The sequence below is a fragment of the Poecile atricapillus genome, chromosome 20, assembly GCF_030490865.1.
Source record: "Poecile atricapillus isolate bPoeAtr1 chromosome 20, bPoeAtr1.hap1, whole genome shotgun sequence".
NCBI classification, from domain to species: domain Eukaryota; kingdom Metazoa; phylum Chordata; class Aves; order Passeriformes; family Paridae; genus Poecile; species Poecile atricapillus.
Window position 1 is genome coordinate 8,135,038 of NC_081268.1, and position 26,244 is coordinate 8,161,281.

At 50.1% G+C, this 26,244-nt stretch overlaps 1 protein-coding gene across 1 annotated transcript in view; it reads left to right on the forward strand.

Moving 5' to 3' along the window:
- Positions 1-26,244, forward strand: part of ASTN2 (astrotactin 2) — a 305,793-nt gene that overhangs the window by 26,004 nt on the left and 253,545 nt on the right. Inside the window, exon 2 of the mRNA XM_058853725.1 lies at positions 24,996-25,183. Coding sequence (XP_058709708.1) covers positions 24,996-25,183 — 188 coding nt within the window. The remainder of the gene's footprint in view (positions 1-24,995; positions 25,184-26,244) is intronic.

The window sequence follows — 26,244 nt, forward strand, 5'->3', positions numbered from 1 at the left end:
GAAGAGCTTGAGGGAGGGAGACAGATTTTGTCCTTCTGTTTGTTCTCACATCTCATGCTTTCTGCAAGAGAAAATCCAAAAACTTGTTAAACTTAAAGGGCGTGACGTCTCCAGAGTGCAGCGTGGCGGGGGGAATGACTGTCCTGTCCTGTCGTGTCCTGTCCTATCCTGTCCTGTCCTGTCCTGTCCTGTCCTGTCCTGTCCTGGCATGGTGAGGATTTGCTTGTCCCGATTCAGGAGCACAGCCCCAGCACGTGCCGTTGCTGAGCCTTCAGGTCGATGCTCTGCTGAAACAGATCTGACAGACTCGTTTGCTTTGTTCGGGTTTTTTTTTTTGTGTTGTTTTGTTTATTTTCCCCTTTTAATTTTTTTCGTGTTGGGAAGAGGAACCCTCTCAAGGTGGCAGTCAATTAAAAACAACAAAACTCCAAACCTGGCTGCTGTGATCCATCCCTCCCCATCAGTTCCCTCTGAATGCAGAATCATGTTAGCAATGTTAACAACATCGTTATCACAGGACGAGTCTTTAAGGCAGCCTGCTTTGTCTCCAAGGCTTTCAAACTTCCTTTTGTCCCAAGAAGTCAGAGTAAATTGTAGGCAGCCAGCTGGAACGTGTGTCCCTGGGGGATCCCTCCCCTGGCAGAGAAGCAGGGGCTTCTCTTTGTTCCTTATTGAGGTCTCCAGCATTCCTGAGGCTCCCATGGTGCAGCTGTCACCATTAAGGGCACGGTGGGATGTCCTGGGAGAGGCCCAGGGAAACTGAGGCATCCCTGGTGCCTCCCACAGCATCCTTGCTTGACATCCCACAGCACGATGGCATCTCCAGGCTTCACCCCTGGGGATCCTTTGCCACAGGACCTCTTGTTTTACCCGTGGCCGCCTGCTGGCAGGAGCCTGGGTATTCCCAAGGTATAACCAAGGCCAAGACCTTGGTTAACCCTGTCCTGGAGCGGGGGAAACGACCAACTTTCTTCCCATGCCAAAGCTGGGAAACAAATGGCCCTGGCTCCAGCTTAAAGATTGCGTCCTCACATCGGCTGGGGCACAGCAGCTCATACATTCTCGTTTCCTTAAATGAAGGATGCACTCAAGCAATCAAAAACAACTTCTGGGACAATCTGGTTCCATTATGTCTAATGGCAGCGGGTGCACGTGGTGCCTGCTGATATCTTAGAGAAACAAAGAGGGATTTTCCCATTATTCAGAGAATGGATGAGACGTGAAATGAACTCCTCAGAGGCGTTTCAGTTTGTCACAATAGAGCAAAGTGAGTCACGTTTGGAGGATTCAGGAACAAAACGTGTGCGGTTTCTTGTATTCCCCTGTTTGTGTGCTCCCTCCCTCTCCTGTCCCACTCCTCCCTTCTCCTGTTAAAATTCGGCAGCGCAAACCCAAACTCAAGGCACACTTGCTACACTTGTTGAGTCATGAGTGGAAGTGAGATTCTAGCACTCTCCTGGAATGGAGATCTTATCAGCCCAAGCATCTGCAGATGCTCCTGAAATGGGCTTTCATTTGTCATTTTGTTTGTGAGCCCAGAGGAGGCATCACCTCGTGTCTTAAAAGCTGTGACCGTGAGGAGCAGCTCATTAAAGGAAGAGCATCTCAGCTCTTCTGGATGTTGTAGTTGGAGCACTAAAAAATCACCAAACATCCTGTGAACTGGAATAATTAATCTCATATTGATAAGTAAGCTAATGGATTCAATGGGCTGTGGGATGTTGTATTTGCAGCCCTGGGGCTTCTTGATGTTACACAGCCAGAGAGGAGCATCCAAAACTTTTCTCACAGCTTTCCTTCCAGAAAATATAATTTCACTTGGAAAAGGGAGGGAGCATGGGGGAACACTTAATTTGTACCCTCCAGATGGCTGAATTAGAATTAAAGCTGTAATTTTACTCTGACATACTGTTTTTCATGGCTGAATTGCCATGGTTTAGGGTTCTGCTGGGCAGGTGTCCTGCTTCCAGCTCCACTCCATCATGGAAGAGGGATGGGGAGGCAGGTTTGCCATTAGCAGAGGCCCAGGGAAGGTGAGTAGCACTTGTTCAGGAGCAATCCCTGCCTGAATTCTGTTGCTTTTGTGGCACTGAAAGGTTTCCAGAGGACAAATGGTGCCCCCCAGAAGGTCTGTCCCAGCCCAGGCAGGGGTAGGTGCCAGGGACCTTGTGCCAATCCCATCGGTGCTGCTGGGACTCTGAGCTGCCTTGCCTGGATCAGCACTTGCTGGACACCCCTGATTTGGGGTTGTTAATGCTTTTCAACTGGAGTTTTTTCCCAAAGTGAGGCAGGGAGCTGGTGTAGGGATGGTGATGCAGAGGCTGGTGTGGATCAGCTCTCCTCAGTCAGGTCATGCACATTTTGGAAAGGCAGCACGAAACACTGCAGTTTGTTTCTCCTAAGCAGCATGTCACCTAATTCTGTCCTGTGGAAATGCTACCCAAAAATAAATCCTTTACAGGCCAAACTTAATCAGAAAACCTTGGGCATAAATCTCTTTGTGCCCCGTATCCCACCCTGGCCACAGAGATCCCTGAAAGCGAGGAGGGGAGAGCTCCTCTTGCCACACTTTCCCCTAGAGTGCTTTCTGCCTCTTGTTGAGCTCCTCTTTGCTGCACCTGGGTTGCTGATTAGAGAATTGCCTTGAAAGGCATCTTGAAACTCTTAAAGAACTGTTTCCCGACTTCACAAATCAATGCATTAAAATCTATAAATATTTAATCACTGTTTGCCCTCCAGTGAGGCTGGCATGGTGCCTCTTCCCCTCCCAGCTCTCCCCTCCACCGTTAAGACCCTTCCCTGCAATGATCAAAGAATCCATTTATTAATGACCACTGTGTGACCATTCCCATTCTTCTCTGGCAGCATGAGGTCTGTGGAAAAAACACCCCAAAAGTGCCTGGGAAAACTCTGGCCTGCCCAACTATCCACCTCTTTCTCTGCAAGCCATGCTCCTGAACTGCAAAACAAAAACCAATCCCTGAGCAAACTCTAAAATTACTTCAGAAAGAGACACAAATAATATGGTCTATGAAAGGGGTTCTTTATCACTCTGAACATTTTTTAATTTTATTTTTTTTTTCCTCCACTGCAATTAAATTCAAGGTCTTGCATCATCTGCTGTCATCATTCCCAGGGAAAAAGCTCTGGATGTGACAGCAGGCGAGTGCTGGGAGGAGGGGACCAGGCTGCACCTTGAGATGGGGGGCAGCCTGTGCTGGGTGCTGTGCCTGGACCCCTCAGGGGTGGGAAGGCAGCTTTGGGGGCTCTGGGGTGAGCTGGGAAGTGGTGCTCGAGCTGGGATGGCACACAGGGAGCAGGGATGGCACACAGGGAGCAGGGATGCTGGCATGATGCTCTGTGGGCACAGCAAGCCCCGTTTCCCAGCAGAGCTGGTGAGCAGAGCTGACATTTCCAGTGCCCACTCGAGCTGGGCTTTTGCTGCACAGAGCTCTCTTTGTGGGAGGGGGAACAGGATGAGTTTCACAGAAGAAAAAAAAACAAACCTAAAAACCATTCAGGGAAAAGCTGCTGGCAAGTTCTGTAGCAGAGGAGCAGAACCTCCCATCCTGAGCTGCAGCTCTGCCTCTCCTCTCCTCACCAGCCCCATGGCTTCGTGCCACGCTGCTGCTGCTGCCTGCAGCATTTGTGTTTTCCCTGAGACTTGTCTGCAATATTTCTGGGGCTGTGGGCCTGAGGGATGGGAGCAGGCAGGCTCTGGAGCAGCTGTGCCGGGCTCTTCCCGAGCAGTCTCCCTGTTCTCAGTGCTTAGCAGCTCATTACCCTTTGCCCAGCTCCAGAGGTTTGGCTGCCTTTCCCTCCTCTCCTGAAAATGTGGCGTTTGAGGGGCTCAAAGATGACAAAACGAAGGATCAAAAAGGGCAGGAATGAGTGGCTTGGTGCTGGTCCTTCTCCAAGTTCTTCCCTGAAGGTGCTTCCCAGCCTGTGGGTTTGTGCAGGGAGAGCCCTGTGGGTACCAGGGGTGGAGGCTGCTGGCTCTGTGCTTGTCTGCTGTGATTTTGGGAAGTCCCAATGATGTGGGCTGGCTTTTCTGCATGTTTGGGGAAGGGCTGTGTCCCAAGGTTCAGGCTGGGTGTCTGTTAATGCTGGGCCCAGCAAGGGGCAGGAGGATGCCTTTCCCTGTAGGAACCTCAACAGGTTGCCCCTTTGTCCTGGACTGTGAGTGTTTCCATCTGGAATCTGCTTTATTTTCACTTCTGAAAGTGAAAATTAGAGAGAACCAAGTGTGTGAGGATGAATGATTCAATTTTGGGGGTTTTTGTGGAGCCCTCCAGCCTGCAAGGAGCCTGGGGAAGCTGGAAGGAGCCTCAGGAGCTATCCCATTTTGGAAACAACAATTTCTCCCTTCTCCCTCCCTTGAAACGGGAGGGAAATTCCAAAAAATCTCATCATTACAACTCTGACAGCTCTGTTTCCATTTGCTCAAAAATTACCTTTCAAATATATTTCAGTTCTCTCCAGCAGACCTGTCAGAGGAGCTCTTCCAGGACAGCTGAGGAAGAGAAAAAGTACTAAAGCAGCATCCATCCCTGCTATCTCTAAGGGAACTAAACTTGGCACATTTCAGCTCTGGGTGCCTGTGCTGTGCTCTCTCCTTCTGCAGCACCAATCCCAAAGGGAGACAGTGTTCTGAGCGTTATAATTTGATGATAATAATTCAGCATTTACAGAATCTTCTATCTCTGAATAACAAAGCGTGTCAGGGAGAAAATGTAATCCCTGGTGACAGGTGGGGGGGTGAGAGGTGAAGTCGAGGGAGTTGAGCTGAAGGTCTGGAAGGGAAACTTGGGGCTTCTGACTTGTGACTTGGGGGGTTTTACATTCCTGATGCTCTTGCTGTACCCCAGCAAGAATTTCCTCTGAGGATTCTGATGGGATGCTTTGGATGTGGAGGGATTGCTGAGCTCTCAGCCCATCTTGGAGTTGGGCTCTGCTGAAGACGCCAGCTGTGAGAGGATGGTGTCCCAGGGCTTTGGAAATGATGAACACATTATTTTGTTTGAAAAGCAAATGAATACAAGCTTCCAGGAAGGATCCTGTGCTGTTCCTGAGGGCACAAGGAATGGCAGAGTTTCAGAGCACGGTGGCTTTGTGGCGCTGCCCTTGAAGCGGTGTCAGGCTGTGTGAAAGCCATGTCAGAATCATCATTACCCCTAATTGTTCCAACTCCTCCTTGGCTGCACAATTTCACTTCTGAAATGGCCAAATGAGATGATGGGGGGGAGAAGAGAAGGGGGGGTCTGCAGCAGTGAATCAAAACCAGGGATTAGAACAGAAATTGTCTTATAATTAAAGTTATGGAGCTGCTGCTGCTGCAGAGTAATTACTAATGGGGATCAGTGAGGCACAGATGAGGAAACATGTTGATCTCTGGCTGTGGTGAGGCTGGGAGCAGGGCTGGGCAGGAAACACGATGCTGTTTTGGAGGGCAGCTGGGGGTGGATTTAGGGGATGAGCAGGATGACAGGAAGGGGACAAGGGAGAGATCCTGTGCTGCTGCAGCTCCTGGAGGTGTTTCAGGCTGGATGCTGCAGCTCCTGGAGGTGTTTCAGGCTGGATGCTGCAGCTCCTGGAGGTGTTTCAGGCTGGATGCAGGGTAGGGGACACTCTCTGGCCTGGTTTGTGTGTGCACTCAGGGACACTGAAGCACCTTGCAGTCCCTGCTGCCACATGCATGTGTTTTCCTCCTAGAGCAGCCATCCTGTTTGTGTGGAAGGAACATTTTATTGGGTGTTTGTTGGCCTCTGCTGCTTCATTTCATGCTCAGTGCTCAGAGATCAAGGGCTGTTCCTTTCCTAGACCTTTAGTAAATTTTTCTGGGTTACTGGAACTGGTTGGTTAGCCCAGGGAGGTGTATTTTTCTCAGTCCAATGCTTGTGGCTGTTTTCTTGCATTCCTCTACTCCTTCCAAGCACATGCTGCCAAGTTTTTATTTATTAATATTGGCCAAATATTGTTTTGGGGAGGGTTCTCGCTGGTGACACAATTAGAGCTTCTTGTCCATGAGCACTCAGGAATGAGCAGTTATCCGTGTCTGCTCCCAGCAGAGGCCATGGCACTGCTGGCCACCAAAATGAGCTTCAGTGACCCCACTTTGGCTCTTGTGCTCCAGGGTCAAAAGGAGTTATTTTCATTTTTGCCTCCTGCACAACCAATCCCTTCTCATTTGGATTCTCTCCCTGCTGGTCTCTCTGCTCAATTCCTGCCTGGAGGCTGCACTGGAGCTGGATGTGGCCCTAGATCCAGAGGTACCAAGGGGCTCCTGCCTCGGGCAGGAGCGTGGGATGTGCTGTTCCACAGACAGGCATTAAACTGGTGACAGCAGTGACTGTTTGTTGTGCTGTACTGCTCAGTACGAGCACAGGATCACAGGATCACAGAATCACAGAACACTTTGTCTTGGAAAGGACCTTAAAGATCATCTTGCTACAGCCTTCTGCCGTGGCCAGGGACACCTTCCACTGCCCCAGGCTGCTCCAAGCCCTGCTCAGCCTGGCCTTGGGCACTGCCAGGGATCCAGGGGCAGCCCCAGCTGCTCTGGGCACCTGTGCCAGGGCCTGCCCACCCTCATAGAGAAGAATTTCTTCCTGGTATCTCATCTAAACCTACTCTCTGTCAGTGTGAAGCCATTCACCTTTGTTCTATCACTACCTGCCCTTGCAGAAAGCTCCTCCCCATCATTTTGGTCATCTCCCTTCAGGTGCTGGTGTGTCCTCTGCATGGGATGGGAGTGGAGAGGGTGACTGGGATGGGGGAGTGCCAGGCTGCAGGGGCTGCTGCTAATGCACATCCCTGCAATATGCAAAATGCTTACAGGAGCAGTGGGAATTTCTGCCTGACCTCAGCTGGTGTGATCAACTGATGCCCTGAAGCATGAAAATAAATAGCTCTGACTCATAAGAACAAGTGGTGCAATTACTTTAGCTAGGATAAAATATTTGTAAGTATCTAATCCTTCTCTGCACCATGTGCAGGAGCGAGTCCTTATCTCCTCTCTGCTCCCTCTTCCCTCCAGCAGCACAGATCCCTCTAAACCAGGAGCCTCTCCAGCTCCAGGGGCCCTGGGACATCCCTGCAGCTCCAAGCTGGGCAGCAGGAGGGATGCACAGCCCCAGGGGTTGCTGTTAGGAGAAGTCACATCTCTTCATTCAGGGTTATTTAGTAGTTTTCTGTTAAAGAAAACAAGATAGCAGAGAGTGGCTGGGGAGCTGTGAGCAAAAGGGAAATGCAGAAGAGGCAGTGAGGTGAAGCTGGGGAGGGTTCCCTGCTCCTGGCTGGCTGTGCAGGGTGCTGAAGCAGCAGCTGTGTCCTGTGCTCTCTGGTGTGTGCAGAAGGGGCTCACTGTGGCTCAGAACAGGGAGTTTGGCCCAGCTGAGGGGCTGGCAGCAGCGGGTTTAATTTGGATTGTGTTTAATTTGGATTGCTGGTCACTGCATCTCTGTGTGTCAGCTCACACCCAATCCCCCTGACCCACAGGGACAGGAGCTTTGGACCAGGGTTAAACACAGGCTTTGGATGCCTGAACTTTGAAAATCCTTCCTGGGCAGATGCTGCCACCAAATCCATGTGACAGACGGACAGAGGAGCGCTGGCAGGGTGGGAGTTGTGCGCTGGGAAGGGCAAGGGCAGGGCCATTCCTTCCACTGGCCAAGCTTGGATGGGTTTCCATCATTCTTTAATTTCTGGTGCCCACAGGTCATTCCCACTGTGCTGATCCCACAGCAGAGCCGAGATTTTCCTGACTCAAGCATTTATTTTCTTTAATAGGTTTGGCCCAACAGTGATTTAATGATCTTTTTCTAAAATTTAGGGGGGTTTTGGCTCGGTTTCAGGCATTCAGTATTTCAGAGCTAATTGTCAAATGAAACATTGAGTTCACAGCAAAACATTTGATGTTTTATTTTTTTCCTTAGTGCTTTCAACAGCCAAAAAAAATGACTAAATCTCAAGGCTGTGCACTGTGCCTTTGGTACTGCTGTAGCTGGACAAGTGTACATGGCAATACATTTCTGCTGGGTTTTTTTTTGGTATTTTTTTAACACCGATTTCACAGTCAGCAGGAAAATAGTCCTGACTTCAGCTGTACTCTTACAGCATTAGCATCTTGCAAGGACCTGACCCGAGCAGCTGGAGGTGTCAGGTCACTGCTGCAGGCTGCCTGGTGCCTGCATCTCCCTGCATTTCCTTTCAGGAAAGGGGCAGCTGTGGGAGGAAAGCTCTGCAGCCACCGTGTTTAAACCTCTCCAAGGTGATCTGAGTTTAGCTTGGAGCAGAAATGAGACTGAGGTTAAGCAGCATGGCCAGTGTGTGCTGAGGGAGGGGATCCTGTCCCTGTGCCCAGGTGAGACCCCACCTGCAGAGCTGTCCCAGCCCTGGGACCAGCACAGGGAGCACCTGGAGCTGCTGGAGAGATCCAGAGGGAGCCACGGAGCTGCTCCAAGGGCTGGAGCCCCTCTGCTCTGGAGCCAGGCTCTGGAGGAGAGCTCAGAGCTCCTTCCTGTACCTAAAGGGGCTCCAGGAGAGCAGGAGAAGAACTTGGGACAAGGGCCTGGGGTGCCAGGACAAGATGGAATGGTTTCCCACTGCCAGAGGGCAGGGATAGACAGGATATAACAGGAAGAAATTCTTTCCTGTGAGGGTGGGGAGGCCCTGGCACAGGTGCCCAGAGCAGCTGGGGCTGCCCCTGAATCCCTGGAAGTGTCCAAGGCCAGGCTGGACAGGGCTTGGAACAAACCTGGGATAGTGGAAGGTGTCCCTGCCCATGGCAGGGGGTGGAAGATGATCTTGAAGGTCCCTTCTAACCCAAACCATTCTGTGATCCTGTGATCTGGTGACCCAGCAATGCCCTCACTGATGTTCCTCATCCTCCCCTGAGTCCTGGTGCCACTGGGGGCTGTGGCTTTGCCCTGTCCCTGGTGCTGCTGTGAGCATGGGGAGGTGGCACTGGTACCTCAGACACCGTGAGCTCTGCCTGGGAAGGGAAATATCATCTCCTGTGTCTGGGGGAGCAGGATGAGTCACTCCCCCAGTAACAGGACTTGTGTTTTTTAAAGGAGACTAAAATAAGCTCATTCTCATAGCTGTTCCTCCCTGGAAGTTGCTTGTTCATGGGGGGAAAAAACCAACAAAAACAACAGTGCTATTTCAATAGCAAATGATTAGTGGGACAAAGCCAGTTTTGGGGAACTTGAGGCCAGCATTGTACCAGCTCAGCACCCACCATCAGCTCTAGGGCTCTTGAGGGCACTTGCAACCCCAGAGTTTGAGTATTCCTGCCTGGTTCCCTGCAAGCTGAAATGCCTCCAGTGCACACAAACTAATTACTGTCTGCAGCCCCCGGAGAGGGCGCGTGAGGAGAGCTTCGAGCCCGCTATCTTGATTGTTCCCTGGGAAAGAAACAAAGCCAGGCTTGTACCCGAGCTCCCTGAGGACTTGGGGAGATGTGTGGCTCAGTCATGATTGCATTTCTCCGTCTGCCACGCGATATTAAAAACATCTCATAAACGCTTCTGGAGCGCGGGCTGACGCGCCTGCGCCGGGCCAGCTTTGGGAGCCCGGTGCTGAAGTTCACTGCGGGAGCTGCTTCTTCCTTTGGCTCCAGCATCATCTGGTCCTGGCCATGAGGTTGGCTGGCACTGGAGTCACCCCTTCCCAAGGGAATAATTCCCTGGACCTCAGTGCTAAAGCTGGTCAGGAGGAGATGGGGCTGTCCCTTGGCAAACCTCCAGGCTCCAATGCTTCCAAACCCCTGGGACATGTGTGGATGTATTTTGTGTTTTCCTTTCAGAACGGGGCTGTGTTGATCTGCCTGCGTCACAAAGGTTGTGTTTTGAAGTTTACTGGGATTCTTTTTTCTGCTCTCTTTTCTGATCAGAAGTGACAAAAGCCTCCCGGTGAACCTTCCCACATCTCAGACAGCCTTCCCCCTGAAATGCAAACACACTGGGAAGCTTTTGGCTGGAGCAAAGCATGCCCTTCTGATGGAAACCCATTAGCTGCTGCTTTTTCTTTCCTCCCTCCTCTCTTCCTTTGCTAGAATAAAGTGGTTTGCATCATTTTTCCCCTTGTTTCAGCCAACAAACATGTTTGTTTCTCCTTAATTACCTGGGTGTCAATGGGGTGCTTCATCACTGTCTTTCCTCAGCTGGCTCCTTTCGTTTCAATATGCAGCAGATAATCAGAAGCCTCAATTGCAAATCCTGCAAAACCCTCCAGATCTGAAACTGTAAAATAACCCCAAAATGACCTTGAAATGACTTTCCATGCCCATGGAAATGAAAATTAACTGGACTCATTTGACTGGCCTGAGGGGAAGAAGGTATTTAAAAAAAAAAAATAAATAAACCTGACAAATGAGCCAGGAAAGTTTCGAGTGTCTCAGGTGAACAGGAACATTAGAATATGTATTAGTTATAAATGCTCTAGCGCAGGGTGCCTGAAATTGTTTGAGGAAAATAATCTGTGTGTATGCATGAGGAATGCATGTGAGATGTGCTGAGGAACGTGACCCTGGCAGCTGGGGGAGAGCAGGGGCCGGGCGGGCTGGGAGCTGCCTGGGAGCTGGGCTGGGTTAGCTCGTGCTCAGCTCTGCTGTCGGGATGAAAATTCATTTTGGTGGCACTGGCAGCTCTGCCCGAGCTCCACCCTCACTTCTGCTGTGCTTTGACAATGCCGAGAGCTGCAGGGTCTGAACAGAGCACGGGGACGTGTCCTGAGGGTGGCTGTGCTCTGGTGAGGATCATGCAAGCTCCTGTAGGATGCACCTTGTGGAGACCATGGAATCAGAGAATGGCTTGGCTTGGAAGGGACCTTAGGGATCATCTCATTCCAACCCCCTGGCACCCTGGTCACGCTGCAGACCACGTCCCCTGAGCTGCCACAGCTCTACCTCACCTGTGAGGCATCTTCCACATGCACAAACCACCTGGTGAACGTGGGATGGAAGGTGGCTGGAAGATATGCACAAGGCTGATTCTCTTGGGATTTCCCAGGCTCTGTGTCTGTTTCCCAGGGTGTTTGTGCTGGGCTCCTTGGGGTTGCCTGTTGGAGGCTTGTCCCAGTCTGAAGCTGCTGGAGAAGAGTCCCCCCTGTGCTGCAGCAGGAAGGGTCCGTGCTCTGAGGAGTCTGGGAAGGTTCAGACCATCGTTTGGTCTCCACCACTGCTTCGTGTTTTCTGATGGACTCTCTTGTCATCTGTGATCTTGGGTAGCAGAATTATCTTGACTAGAGAGAGAGAGATTTACAGTTCTGTAATCCACGCTTGTCCATCCTAATTATTTCCCTTATCAGCTTTCAGGAGAGTAACTTTACAGTGGTAATTAGTCTCTGCAATCCCACCCCATCTTAATAATTAACACAGAGTTAGAATGGGAGGGGTGAATCTGTTTTTGGGCTGAAAAGGTCCTTCTGGGGTGAGAGTGGCATGGATTTTTTCAGCAGTGAAGTGCAGCCTGGAGAGGACAGCAGTGGGGATGGCACCGTGTGCTGAGGACCCGTGGGACAATGACAACAAGTGGCAGGGAATGTGCGCCAGGATTGTGTTTGTACAGTGTGAGTTTGGATGTTTTATTAAAGGAAGTGCTTGGCAGGAGCTGTGGTATCGGAGCAATGAGCATCTGTGGCTCGCGTGGGCTTCACCTGGAGCGGCGAGCATCCAGCTCTGCGGAAAATGAGCCCATTCATCATCTCCAGTGCTTGAGACACAGCACAAAAAAGGGCAGTTTGACCTAATACTGCCCTGTAGGAGCTGCAATTACTGGAGTATAATTCATTTCAAATAGATCCAGAGATTTCCTTCCCTTAATATCCAGAGTGGGGAAGAGAGCAAGCAGGCAGGATTTGTGAGCCAAGCAGGGATCAGATCGATCACAGGCAGGGCATGAGCTGGGGATCTTGTGGAGGTGAAGGGCAGGACTGGAGTGAGCAGAGCTCTGGTGTGCACCTCTGGAGACACAGCGCTTTTAATTTCTGGGGTTTAAATGAGGATCTTAACCCTGAGTGCAGGTAGCAGTATAGTGTGAGGTGTGATGGTCAGTGTTGGCCATAGTGGTGAATCTCTTGCAGGAAAAGTTGATCCTCAGCTTTTCCAAGCAGAGTTCTGTTGATAAAACTCTCATCTTTGGGGTAGCGTGTTCGTTTTGGTTATGGCTTTTTTCAGAAGGAGGTCCACAGAAGAAATTTATACAAAAAGGTAAAATGTGACCCTGGAAGCCCCTCCATTCTGGTCAATTCAGGGACAGGTTTCTGGAGCAGGATGCACAGAAACTGTGGAGTTACTTCGGACACTCAGTGCTGCCTCAGCTGGGAGATCTGTCCGTGTGGGTTGAATTCGGTGTTTATTTGAAATTGTTTAAGGCTCAGTTCAGTGCTGTTACACATTTCTTGGAATGCAGCCATTAACAGCAAGGTGGATTTGGGAGCAGGCTGTGGTTTGCATGCTGCTCCCATGCTGGGATGAAGGCAGCTGTGGCTCCCCTGCTCCGGCGCTGACCCCCCATCTCCGAGGAGCCTGCGAGTAAATGTACACCAAGGGATGGGTGGAATTGACATATTTCTTCAGGCTGTTCCTTTAATTTTCAGACATCTATCTAACCTGGGAAAAATACATCTTGGTTTTTATTGCAAGCCCCAGGGGCTCATGCTAACAGGTTGTTTCAGAGCTGCCAGTAATACCTTCCAGAAAGTGTCTGTGAAATTGTCTGGAGGCTGGATTCTGTCACCACCTTCTCAGGATCTCTCTCCTCACTGGCTCTTTCCATCCCTACCCCCATTCTGTTTCCTTGTGCTGAAACTCCAAGGAAGACCTGGTTCTGCCAGGTCAGCCAGTCCAGGTTATCCACCAGGCATGGCCAGGAGGGTCTCAAGTCCTGGGTTTCCAAGCGAGTTGCAGGGTTATGAACAGGGTGTGAAGAGTTTCCCTCCCTTCCCTGTGGAATGTGGATTTCCTTTGACTTCCTCCAAGAAGAATTTGATCCCCAGTGTGCCAGGCAGGTGTCAGGCTCTGATGGATGGGCAGAGACACTGAGTAGCTGGGTAAGGATCCCCCTTGGACGTGGCCCTTGGCTCCCAGCCCTGCTCCGGTGCCAGGGACTCGGCCCTTCTGCAGCCCTCATTTCCCTTCCATCATCATCATCCTAAACAGCAGAGACAGCTCCAATCAATAATTCATAACCTCACAGAGTCTCAGGAATAGTTAAAGGAGGGGGATAAAAAGCCCTGTGGGCTGTCCTTCCCCCAGGCTGAAGGTGGAGGGGCAGAAGAGGGGAAGGCTGTTTGGTTTTTGGGTGATGCGGTTTGATGGATGCAGTGATGGATACAAACCCTTCCTGGCAGAGCTTCAGCAGGGCAGGGATGTGGGGCAGGAAAAGCCCTCTGAAGGTGTGAACATCCTGCTGGGTGGAGAAGGCTTTGCAAGGGCCAGAGAGAAAGCTCCAGCCATGATTTTACTTTTTTTGTTTGGTTTCAAGTGTGTCTAAATGATTCTCTTGCTCAAGTCTGGCTTTCAAAGGGGATTTGATCATTCAGAAACCAGGATGTTTCTGAAAACCAACAAAACAGAGGCTCTTAAGGGATTTTGCAATGAGTTTTGAACTGTTTTCTTGTCCTCCACGTAACTTTATCCACATTAAATGACTGTAAAAGCTAATTCTGCTTCCTTTGGCTCTAAGGTGAGGTGTGGGCTCATCTCCTATCCCTGCCCAGGCTCATTCTCACTCTTGAACAGACTTTTCTGGAATCCAAGCAGAGGGTGCTGTGCTGTTTGATTGTATAGAAGTCACTGGAGTATCTCATGTTCTCTATTTTAACAATTGAAGAGAGGCTTTTATTTTCTCCAGAATCATAAACACAATCTTCAGTGTGTTTTTTGGAAACAATAAAGCTAAACTCTAATAACCACACATTTTCCTTGTTTTATGTGCACGCATCCTTGGGGAACAGGGCCTCAAGGACTTTGCTTTTAGCAGGGTTTTAACTTGCTCAGGCTGGAAAGTGCTGGAGAGCCAGATTATGTATTTGCTTTGGTACCTAAAGAAATTTTTTTTTTGCCTTTAAAAATGTTCAAGGTGAGCAAAAAAAAAAGCACCTCTGGAAGAAAAAGCCAGCCATGTAACATGAAGATTTTATCACCACCATCTGAAAATCAGGCTTCATTTAAATTTTGTATCTTGCAAACTCCTCTGTACGAGGACTAATTAGCTCTCGTCCATCTCTCTCCCATCCTGTGAATAATATTGTTTTCTTTTAGACAAGATCAGAGGCTCTCGGAGGCAATTTATAAAGGAGGATGCTCTGCTACAGACGGAAAACCACAGCAGGGAGATGAAGGGACACAGTTCCTAAAGTATTTAGCCACCTAATGACTTTTTATTTTGGAGTGTAGAAGTAGGTTAGGGCCCGAGCTCCATCTGTGGTAGTGATTTTTTGATAGAGAACTCATTTAACAAGGTAGTTTTCATCCAGAAGTGTTGAGAAATCCAAAATGCCAGGAGATGCTCCAGTTTTGAAGACTTTATTGGGGGAGGTGGGGGGAGAAAATCACATCTGCTCAGTGTGACAGGGATGGGCACTGTACAGCATCTCTAGGCTGCACTTCCAGAATCACAGAATTATAGAATGCTTTGGACCTTAAAGCCCATCCCATCCCACCTCCAGCCATGGCAGGGACACCTCCCACTGTCCCAGGCTGCTCCAAACCCTGTCCAACCTGGCCTTGGGCACTGCCAGGGATCCAGGGACAGCCACAGCTGCTCCAGGGCCTGCCCACCCTCACAACAAAGAATTCCAAATGTTTGGTCTAAATCTAAACCTGTGGCTAAATCCTTGTGAGTCTCACATGCCAGGAGCAGGAACCCCAGCGTGTGGGACATCAGGGTGGACAATCTGCATCTGTAGATCCTGGAGACTCAGCACCAAAGGGCTGCCAGAGGCTGGACCCATACACCCAGTGCTCAAACGACCCTGAGGGGTGGCAGGGGGAAAGAAGAGGGGGTGAAAAGTGTTACTGCTGCTGCTTCCAGAGAGAGGGGAGTGTGTAAATGCAGGCAAAGTGCCTCTTTTTGGGAAGGGAGAGCTTTGATCCAGCAAAGATGGGCAGAGTGTGGATGGAAAGAGTGTGGATGGACAGGCTGGGGATGGACAGAGTGTGGAGGGACAGAGTGTGGATGGACAGAGTGTGGATGGACAGTGTGGATGGACAGAGTGTGGATGGACAGTGTGGATGGACAGGCTAGGGATGGACAGTGTGGATGGACAAGCCGGGGATGGACAGTCTGGGGATGGACAGTGTGGATGGACAGGCTGTGGATGGACAGTCTGGGGATGGACAGTGTGGATGGACAGTGTGGATGGACAGTGTGGATGGACAGTGTGGATGGACAGGCTGGGGATGGACAGGCTGGGGATGGACAGGCTGGGATGGACAGGCTGTGGGCTCTGCTCACTGTCCTGGGCAGCAGGAGTTAATTACCAGGGCCCTCTCACAGCAGGGACATTTGCCACTGCCTTCTTTTCAAGCTAACATGGAGTTTCCATGTCCCAAACCCTTTGATGCTTGTCTGAGAATATCAGGGCTCTCTGCTTTCCAAAAGGAGCTCTCCGTGGAAGAGTGATAAATGTACTTAATTTTTGCAGAGCTTGTAGCCTGGTTTTATCCCAGGATCCGTCTCTGGAGGTTTTATTAGCTGATGGTGTCTGTAAGAAAAAACTCAAAGTGACTAGACAGGAACAGCCGTGGAATTGATGTAGGAAGCAAGAGCGTGTTTTGGAGATAATGTTTTACGTGCTGAGTTTGGGCAGTGCATTTCCAGTCCTGCTGTAGTTTTACAGCTGCTGCCTGCCAAAAGCCCCTCTGGCTGGCCTGCCACTGGGGCAGGGTGTGGGCAGGGATGGGTGCTGTGCTCTGGAGCACGGGCTGGAGCATGGGGACCGGTGACAGTGACAAACATCCTCGTCCTGGCATGTGGCTGTGATGAACCTGGCACATAGGGAGCTCAGCCGGGTGTGCCGAGGCTCCAGGTGTCAGGAGGGGCTCAGGAGCGCTGCTGTGGGGAGATGATCACCCCTCCTTTGAGTCTGGCAGAGAGACAATTTGAAAACATGTGTTGATGCGTTCCCAGAGGAAGCCAGGCACTAAATCATCACCTTGCATCCTGCATGCAGATTTGTCCAGGGAACCTATTTAATTAGAGGATAAATTTAGAAATCAATTATTTGCAGAAACAGTTTCTTTCCCTCTAATGAGGCTGCAGGATTCATCCCCCTCTGCCACTTTCCCATGACCTTTGTGTATGCAGATCAAGGGGAAACGTGCTCCATGTCTCTTCTGCCTCGGTGTAGGTGTCCCTTTTTGGGCAGCTCCTGTACAGCTTTCACTGAGGCTCTTGTTAGGACAGCAAAGGAGAACAGGCTGCTGTTGGATCTAATGGTGTGGTAATGGTGGGGGAACCAGATAATGACATGGATTAGCCTTTCCTGCTGGGGAAGGAGACAGGAAGCTGCAGGGAAAAGGCTGGGATGGGGTGCCTGGTGGTGTCTGTGTGTGGTGTCTGCTTCAGGCTTTGGTCTCTGCTGCTTTGTTGCTTCCAATCTCTGGCAAATTGCTCAGCTTCTCTTACGCCTTACCCACTTTTAAATGGGGAAAAAATTATTTTGCTCCCAGGCTCTGAGAAGCCTTAATAAATTCGGTTGCTTTTATTATTTTGGATTTTAACATCTCCTCATCTTATGCTGCCACTTTCTGAGCCCTGCGGCGACTTTGCTGTGCTCTTACATCGGCTGCTTTGAGTCCAGTTCACTGCAGTGCGAGTCAGTCCAGAGAGAGAGGAGAATTTTCACAGCTAATCTCAGCAAACCTTTTTGCTCCTGGCAGCCTGATGGTTTGCAGCCTCCGAGGGCAGCCCTTTCCCAGGTGGTTTGTCCTGCTCAGCAGGGTCTGGTGATGCCTGGGATGGCATCTTTGGGAGCAGCACTCTGCTCTCCCATAGCCCCTGCTGGGATTCTTTCCTGCAGAACTCTGGTGGTGCTTGGCCAGTGCGAGGATATCAGAGTGTCCTGGGCTGGGACACCCTGGGGCATTCCTGTCACAGTGTCCTGGGAGCCTTGCTGGGGGCTGGGGTAGGTAAAAAATGCAAGGTTGCTCCTGGCTTAAGGTGTCACAGTCCTAGAGAGAAACAAATTTTCTGTGAGGTTACAAGAGCTAATTTCTGTAAGAGCGAGCTGGATTTCAGCTTTGTTGAGTAGCCCAAGCAAAACCTGGGTACTTGAGTGGTACCTGGGATACGTGGCAGGCTCTAAGGGCTTTTCAGGGAGCGAGCACTCAAAAGCCTCTCCTGGAGAAGAGGTAAGATTCTCAATCCTTTGGCAACCACTGCCTTGTGTGCCCTGACAGCAGAGGAGGGACCCTGTCGGTGAAGGAGCCCCCATCACGATCTGGCTGGAGGGGCAGCAGCACCTGGTCATTCCTGGTAATTGATATTTTTGCCTTTTTGGGCAAGAACATACCCAGAATTTTCAGGCTATTTGGCTTTTGATGCACCCACCTGGTGCTCCAGAGGCAGAAGATCCCAAGCAGTCCAGCTGTTTTATTTTCTCCCCTGAAAATACCCAACCAGATCCTTCTCCTTGGGACAGGACATCCATTTCTCAGCAGGTGGAACTGTCTTAGTGTTTGTAGAAGGCGACCAGACCTTCTCTCTCCTGTTTTCTTCTCCTCCTCTGCCTGTTCCACCTCCCCTTTGGGAGGGCAGGTCCATGAAGGAACCACTGTAGAGAAATTATCTCACAGTCTGAGCAGAGCCCTGAGCTATCAAACTGCCTTATCATTTTAAGAGGTCTGTTTCCCAAAGAGAGGTTTAAAAATGCAGAGGACTTATAAAGCTGCTGGCTGGTTCTAATGGAGCTCGGAGCCGTGCTCACCCCTCGAGGCCGGCGCTCGCTCCTCGGCAGCTGTAAAGAAAATGCACCTCTCTGTTTTTTTCCTGGAGCCTCCTGGATCACCCAAGAGAGGTGCAGGATTTACTTTTGAAGCAGCACCTGAAAGCACAAGGAAAAGGAAAGAGACAATTCTTTCCTCATGTCACAGGAGAAAGAGCTGCTGGTCCATGAGAGCTGCTGTTGTGGCAATGCACGGGGAAAGCTGGGACAGTCCTCTGTTCCCAGTTACTCCAGATCCTCAAATCCAACAGACAGACCTGATAAATGGGGAGAAAAAAGTCTAACTGAAAGGCACAAGCATTTCACCCCATCTCTCTGGCACCTTGCCCTTCACCTCTGCAGAATGCACAGAAGAGGGGCTCTGGTGCTTCAGGTCACATTCCTTCACCTGCTTTTTCCTCATGGCATCATCACAGAATCCCAGGATGAGCTAGGTTGGAAAAGACCTTTGAGATCATCAAGTCCAACCCATGTCCTAACAGCTCCCCATCAACCAAAGCACGGCACTGAGTGCCACATCCAGGCTTTGTTTAAACATCCCAGGGATGGTGACTCCAGCACCTCCCTGGGCAGATAATTCCAGGAGGAATTCCTAATTCCATGGAGGGGATGGGGCTGAGCACCCCAGCTGCTGCTCCAAGCCCAGGTGTCTCCTCTGTCTGAGAAAGCCTCACCCAGCAGTGTCCTCCTCCTTGCTCTCCCATACCTGGTGCTTCTCATTCCAAGGGAGATGGCTCATCCATGTGCCAGCAATTCCTGCAGGATCAGATTCCAGCATCCTCTGCCTCTCCCCTTTGGCTCCCAGCGCTGGCCAGGGGGAGCCTCTGCAGACAGGTAGAGATGGAATTGAATGGAAGGGAATTGAAAGTCAAAGGGCCTTGTAATAATTTGAGAGTGCCTGAGGCACCACACGGAAGCCTGGCATTATAAATAAGGGTAATGTGCTGGAACCTGAATTGCAATCCAAGCAGCTGCAGGAGCACGCAGTGGGGTTTGTGGAGTCAGAGTGAGGTCTGTGGGCAGCACAGGCAAATCAATATCTGCTCCCTGGTGTGTTCAGGGACCCTAAAGCCTGGGGTTAGACAGGCCAAAGGGAAGTGGGGATGGCACAGAAGGCTCCAGAGCCAAGACCAAGAGAGCAGAGTTGGAGCAGCCCTCTGGCTGTCTGAAGTGTTTCCAGGGGCTGAGGCCTGGAAGGGGCTGACTCTGTCCTCCCTGCTCACCCTGGCTCATATCCCGAGTCATGCATCCAAACTGAAGATGTTTTTCTGTTTTTTGGGTTCCTGTTGAGCTTGGGATCTGCCCTCACCTTCAGTCACATTCCTCTGGTTGTGGTGAACGCTTTGGTGGCAGTTCCTCCCACAGCTTTGTGTCCTTGAGGTGACTGGTCCCAGGAGCATGCCTGAAGCTGGCTGCTTGTTCTTCTCCTTCCAGCAGAGCCTGAAAACAGCCAAACCCACTTTAGTGCAAATCCCATTTTGCTTATCCAAGGTCAGCACCCTTAGATACCTACCTTCATCCAGCATCCTGCCTTGGATTTGGCACTGCTGAGTTAACTACTGGACTCCATGATCTCAGAGAGATTTTCTAACTCAAACCATCCCACAATTCTGTGTCCATGCAGACCTGCACAGCGCCAGAGCCACCCTTGAAATGCCCTGCAGGTGCAGCACTGTGTTCTCACAGACAGGGCCTTTGAAAGGAGATGATCAGAGGGAGCTTGTCATCTCTTTTTTTTTTTTTTTCTCTTTTCTTAAATTTCTGAGCTTCTCTATTACTTTTTATGATCTGCAGCTGCATTTGTGTGCTGCCCCAGGGAGCACTGTGAGTGGAGAGCAGGGGAGGAGGTGTGCAAGGGAAGGAACAGGAGCGGAGGGGAAGGGAAGAAAAAAACCTGAGCTAATGATTCGGATAAAAAAATTCCACCACATCGCCACCAAAAGACCCAAACTCTTAGAACTCTTAGGGCCTGTTTGACTGCAGAATAGCCCCCCTGGGAGCATGGGGGAAGCCCCATTTCTAGAGTAATTTTGGAACTAGTCTGCACAGAGTGTGATAATCTATTCCGCAGGGAGCAATCCTGTGCTGGCAAGGGCACTGGGGAGAGCTCTCTGTTTATGACTTTCTGCATAAATTTGCTTTATTAGCATAAGTGGTAGCTAGCACCGAAGAATCTCTAAACTAACACTTTATTGGAGGTTGGTGCCTCTGGAGAACATTAACTCAGGAGAGCCCTGGGATAAGAGCAGATGGAATGGGGTGGCAGGATGAGGGGTGTGGAGGAAGGGGGCACAAGCTGGGGTTGTGTCTCTGTAAAAGGAAACACAATCACTAAAGCAGATCCCCAGCTCTCCCTGTGCCAGATTAATGCTGAGTTGTGCAGGTGGCATGAGGAAGGCTGGCTGCAGGGTGCAGGTCCTGCTGGGATGGAGCAGGTGGGGAGGAAAAAGGCTGGAGGAGCCTGGATCTGTGCGCTGGAAATTACTCACTGGATCCTCACCCATCACCCCAAGCACTTGGTGCTGACAGGAAAGGCTCCCAGCAGGTCTGAGCAGGGCTGGGGAGCCCAGAGGAAACACAAGGAGGGTTTGGTTATCTGGGGACAGGGAACTTTGTGGGGATGAACTGCTCTAAGTGAAAGGGCTTATTTTAATAATGGCCTTCAAGAATGAAATAAAAATACAGTAATCACGGCAGATTAGCAAGAACAAGGCAATTAAATACAACACAGGCTTTGTAAAACGCCATGACAGATAAGGCAGGGCTGCAACCTCCCGAGCAAGTGAAGAATATTGAGGCATTGCACGAGGTTGGGGTGGGGGCTGGTGAAGGTTTCAAGCCTGGCAGGCTGCCCTGGAGAAGGCAGAGGTGAAAAGGCTGTCCCTGGCTTCAGTGAGACCAAGGGGAAGGGGAGGGAGGAGGTGGGCAGGGTGGCCAGGAGCCCAAAGGCATGGAGTAACAATCCTGTAACTTTAATATCGGCTGTTTCATTTTCTATTCATCATGTCAGCATAATCTGCTTTTATGGGAATCGTCTTGGTTCCCAACCAAATGCATTTAGGCCGCTTTGCTTTTAAGTTTGATTGTAATACAAGTTGAAGATTTCAATGAAATGTTTATATGTAAGGGTTGGAGCAACAGCAAAGGGAAAAAGGGGATTAGAGAGCTGGTTGGAAGGGATCTTGCTGTCCCCTGCCTTATCCTGGATGGGCGACCTGCTGATGAGCACGAGGTCAGAGGCTGAGCCCTGGGAAGAGATTCGTTTGGTTTGCTTGTTTGATTTCCAAGGAAAATGCTGAAGACTGTAGGAGCTGTACAAGGCACAGAGCTTGAGGAAGAGCAGAAAAGGCAGAAATGCTCTGTGTGCCTTTTTCTTCCTTTCAGACCATCATCAGGTGATAGCAAAGGCTGGTGGGTGCTGCCCATGGCTCGGCTGAGCTGTGTGGTGGGAGATGATGGCATTTGTGAGGGTTTGGGGAGGCACCTGGGGAGGCTGGAAGGGGAGATGTATCTGCTGGTGCTGGTGGAGAACAGATCCCTCAGATCCCCAGCTCTGGGACGGAGTTGGTGCTTGCCTGGGGTCTTTGAGCAGGGAGAAGGGGAGAAGTCTGGCTGCCTGCTGTGGGGAAGGAGGATCCTCATTTCTTCATTGTCTCCTCTCTGCTGAGCACAGTGAGCAGGTAGGAAGGTGCATGGCAGATGTTTGATGATCTGTTTGGCTGTTTTACTTGGTGTTTTACCCACAAAGGGGTGTTTGAACCCCATCTGATAGCTCCCCATCCACTAGATACTGAGATTTTTAACAGCTATAGACCACAACTGCTTTTCCATTGCTGCACATTTAAAACTTTAACCGCATCTCATTCAGTTTTGGTGCAGGAATGCCCTTAATTTGTTCCAAAAGTGTTTGAAAGCTCTGATAACAGGCAATCTTGCTGCAGACTATTACATTCTGCCTGATGGACGGGCTCTCACCACTGTAACTACAGCAGACAGTGGAGTGACAATGCGTGTCCAGTGAAACGCGGGCAGTGCAATATTAGTGTCGAGTATATGAGGCCAAGAAACTTCCCTGTGTTTGGGGATTGAGGGATTCTGCAGCTACAGGGCTTGAAAAAGCTTTTTTTGAAATTATTCTTTATTGTGAGGGAGGGTGGTGGTGTCCTGGGGGCGCTGGGGTAGGAACCAGGTGCCCTGAAATGAGAGCACAAGCACACAAGTGTTTATAAATGTGTGGGAATGGGTACCCAGGCTTGGCAAGTCCGTGTTTGTCACAAATTGCCTGGCTGCTGGGCTTGCTTAAAATTGTGAAATGAATGTTAAATTGAAGTTTCTACTTTTGGAAGAGACCTTTTGAAAATGAAACAGGCTTATCTTCAGTCTAGGCTAAAATCCAAAAAATTGCCTATATTTCAGAACTCCTGAGAAATGTTCTCCATGATCCTCTTAAACATCCCATGCAAAAATGTGTGTGTAAGGGAAAAAAATTTGGAGGAAGTTGACCCTGGAGGTTTTTTTCCTTGCTTCCCTAATGTGATGTAGCCTTTGGAACTGTAGCAGTGGGGTCCTGGTGGCATGCACAGGGTCTGTGCTGTGGGCTGGGTGATATAACCTCATTCCTGAGCTCTTTAGGGAAGGTCTGCTGCAGGATGTGTGTGTGATGAGTGTGGAATACCGTAAATCATCCCCTCCTGTGGGTGACTGTCCCTCTGGACAGAATTAAGATTATGGCTTTGCATAACAGAGTCTCTCCCTTGATGCTTCCGTGCTCTCCCATGGTCTGTTTGCCTCTGTGGATGATCTTGAATTTCTGCTGCAAAGCTGAGTGAGTTCTTTTGCTCCTAAAAGTAGCATTTGTTTTGATTTTAATTAGACAAGGCGATGCTTTTTAGTACAGACCTTTGAAGTATTGCTGGGAAGATGACTGCAATTAAGCAGCCTTGATATTTCTCTCATTTTTGTTCTTATTTTTACTGCTATAAGAAACCTTCTGCTTGAGCCTTGTTTGGAGGGGAGAGACACAGGATTCATTCCATGAGGTCCCCAGGTCTTGAAGGGGCTGCAGGGCTGCTGTGATTTAAAGTTTCCAGAGTACAAACAACACCCTCTTGCTGCAGATTTGCTCCAGCAAAGAGTCTTTTGTGAAAGGAGAGGAGGGTCATTAGCAGGACGTCAGGGCAGTGACAGGGATGTGACAGGGAGCTCCTGCATCCCCTCCCAAGCACAAGTGTGGGCTCTTGATGGGTCCATGTGTGGTCAGGAGCTGTTTGGTTTTTCTCTGCTGAGTGCTCAGGTGTGCACAGGGGGTGGGGATGAGGAAAGTGCAGTGCTGAGGGGGGAGAGACAATGAGCAAACCCCTCTGGTGAGACAGAGGTGACACGGTGGTGGCTCTGGATTGTCATCAGTGAGGTGCTGGGGTGGTGTTGTCCCTGCCCTCAGCCCTGCAGGACCTGTGCTGTGGTGGGGTCTTCTCCATGAGCAGCTTGGTTGGCTCTCTTTTGATCCATCTTGGGAAGCCAGGAGCTTGCTCCTGGGAAATATGTTGATTTCAGGGGTGAGAAAAACAGTTCCTGAAGGACTGAGAGGTTTTTTTGTTGTTGTTTCTGGGATGGGACATGGGTTTGTAGAAGTGCAAGTGCCTGAGTGGCTGCTCACCACCCAAGGGTCTTGTTGAAGCTTCGTGTCCTGCAGGGTGTGGGTGGCTCCTCAGGACAGCCTCAGCTGGGATTGTTCCTTCCTTCCTCTCCACTGGGATCTGGAACTGGATGTGTTTTTGCCCAGCTGGGCTCAGGGCAATGAAATGCACAGTGCCACCAGCATTCCCTGGCTGCTTTGCCCTCAGGGGAACAAGCACCATCCTCCCCACTGAGCCTCTGCAGCCAAGGTGCAGGAGGAGAACCTCATCCCTGTTCCCACTGTGGTGCCAGAAATACCTGAGTTTGTGCTCCTGGCTCTTCTGGGGCAGACACACCTGCAGACAGTGGGTCAGGGGCTGTCAGACCTGGTCTCTTCCCAAATAGGAGGGAATTGAATTTGTGACTGCTGAAGCTGTGGGCCCAGTGACTAAGAAGACCTGTCTTGCTTCCCATTGCTCATATTGGAAATGGAAAAACAAACACAAAAAAGATGTGGTGGAAGGAGAAATATTTTGGTTCATTTTGTACAAGTATTTTTTTATTTTTCATTTTCCATTTTGATTCAGCTGCCAAACCACCAAACCTGTTCCCTGCAGACATCCATGTGCAACGTGCTGGGCAGCTGTGGAGCCATCAGTGCTTCTGGCCTGCTCAGGAGCTGCAGTTGAAGCTGGGAGCTGCTGCCTTCACAGGGTCTGCAGGTCTGGGGCTGCCCTTTGGGTTCTCCAAACCCCAGCTGAGTGCAGTGCCCTAGGCCAGGGAAAGCTGGTGGTGTGTGCTGGGATGCTGCAATCCTGGCTCCCAGGCTGTGCTGGAAATCAGAACTGGGTGGGATGTGAAGCCAACAGAAGCTGCAGAAGGTCAGAAGGACAGATGCAGCTCCAATGTCAATAGACATTTGTCAAGCCTGGTGGTTTTCCCTTGTTGCTGGAGCTCACGGTCTGTGCTGAGTGTCCCTATTAAATACAGCTGTGCTGCTGCCTCACATCTGGAAGAAGGTTTCCACTGTAAGTGCCAGCAAAGCGTGTGCTGGTGTCTGCAGCCTGCCTTGTCTGGCGTGGAGTGGCCTCCCTGAGCCATGAAACTCCCTTGGGCTTGGCTGCAGTTCCTTGGGAGCTTGTTCCAGCCTGTTTCCTGCGAAAGCCACAGGAAGTTTGGGCATCTTGTATGATTTACTGTTCTTGCCTTCCTTTTCTAGAAATCCCAATGCAGTCTGTAGCCCCTTGCTTTTTTATTAAGGAAGAGAGATATTTCTGTTTGTATATAGGAGAAGTAGAGGCTAAAATGAAATAGAAGCAGTTCTGGGGATAAGACTCAAAAAATCCCAATTTCCTTCATCACTTAGAACAACACCTTTGGGCATCATGGGGGAGACTGACCCTCAGCTGTGTGTTGTGTCCCTGCAGAGATGTCGGGGACCGTGTCGGACATTTCGCTGGTGCACTGGAAGCAGCAGTGGCTGGAGAATGGCACCCTGTACTTCCACGTGTCCATGAGCAGCGCTGAGCAGCTCTCCAGGGCCACCCCTCCCAGCCTCCAGGAGCCCTCGGAGATCGTGGAGGAGCAGATGCACATCCTTCATATCTCAGTCATGGTGAGTCCCGGCTGCTGATGGCATCGGAGGGGATGGAGGAGCCCCCTTGGAGGAGGAGGGGGTTGAGGAGCAGGGTGGTGAGCTTGGTTTGCAGATGTTTGTGTCCCTCCTTGGGTTGGGTCTCCAGCCTGTGTTTGAATGGGACAGGTGAAAAAAAAAAAAAAAAGTAAAAGAATGCTTCGTCTTCTAAGAAAATAAAATAAAGCAAAAAAGTGTGGGGAATAAGCTGTTGGGAGGGTAACGAGGATCCTTGTGGTTGCTCCTGTCCGTGCTGGAAAGTGGTGAGGTGTGAGTGGAGTATTTCTGCTCGGTCTTTGTGCAAAGGCAAGATTTTGGGCTTTCATTCTGAAGCTGAAGTTTATCTTTGAAGTGAGTAAGGGCTGCAGCATTTCTTGCAAAGGACAAGTCTGACCTAAAAGCAAAAAGATGATCCAGTGCTCTGAATGTCTCCATCTGGGGTGTTTGTGACCTTTTATTAATGTGCTGTTTATGTGCTGTGTTGCCTTTTAAAGTTTCAGTATCTGATGAGGTGGTTGCCTACGTGTTTGGATCTGCTCCATGGTTCCTCTGTGCTTTAGAGCTCCATCTGTAAAATGGGATTCAGTGCATTGTCCCTTCAATCCCACTGGGATAAGATAGAGAGAAAGAGAAGTTATGTTGGTATATCCAGTGTGTATGTCTGCCATTCATCTGCCAAAGCAAGTCTTTTATGGGACTGGGGATCCACCACAGCAATCCTCTGCAAAAGGTGAATCTGTTCATCTCTTAGAATCTGGGTCATCTCCACAGCTTCTGTCTTTACTTTTGGAAGGAGGAACACAAACAATGGCTGCACAAATCCTTGAATTTTTTTTTTTTTATTTTTTTTTTTATTGGAACAAGGAGCTGTTTGGCTTTTACAACTTAAATCTGTTGTTTTTTTTGAGTGTCTTGTCAGCAGGGCTTTAGATCTGGCACTGAATGCATGTGAGAAGGGAGAGAAACTTTGCATTAAGGCTGTTGGGCAAGATAAGGTGCAGCATGGCAGAAAAGAAAGGAGCTGGGGGCTGCATTTTACAGAG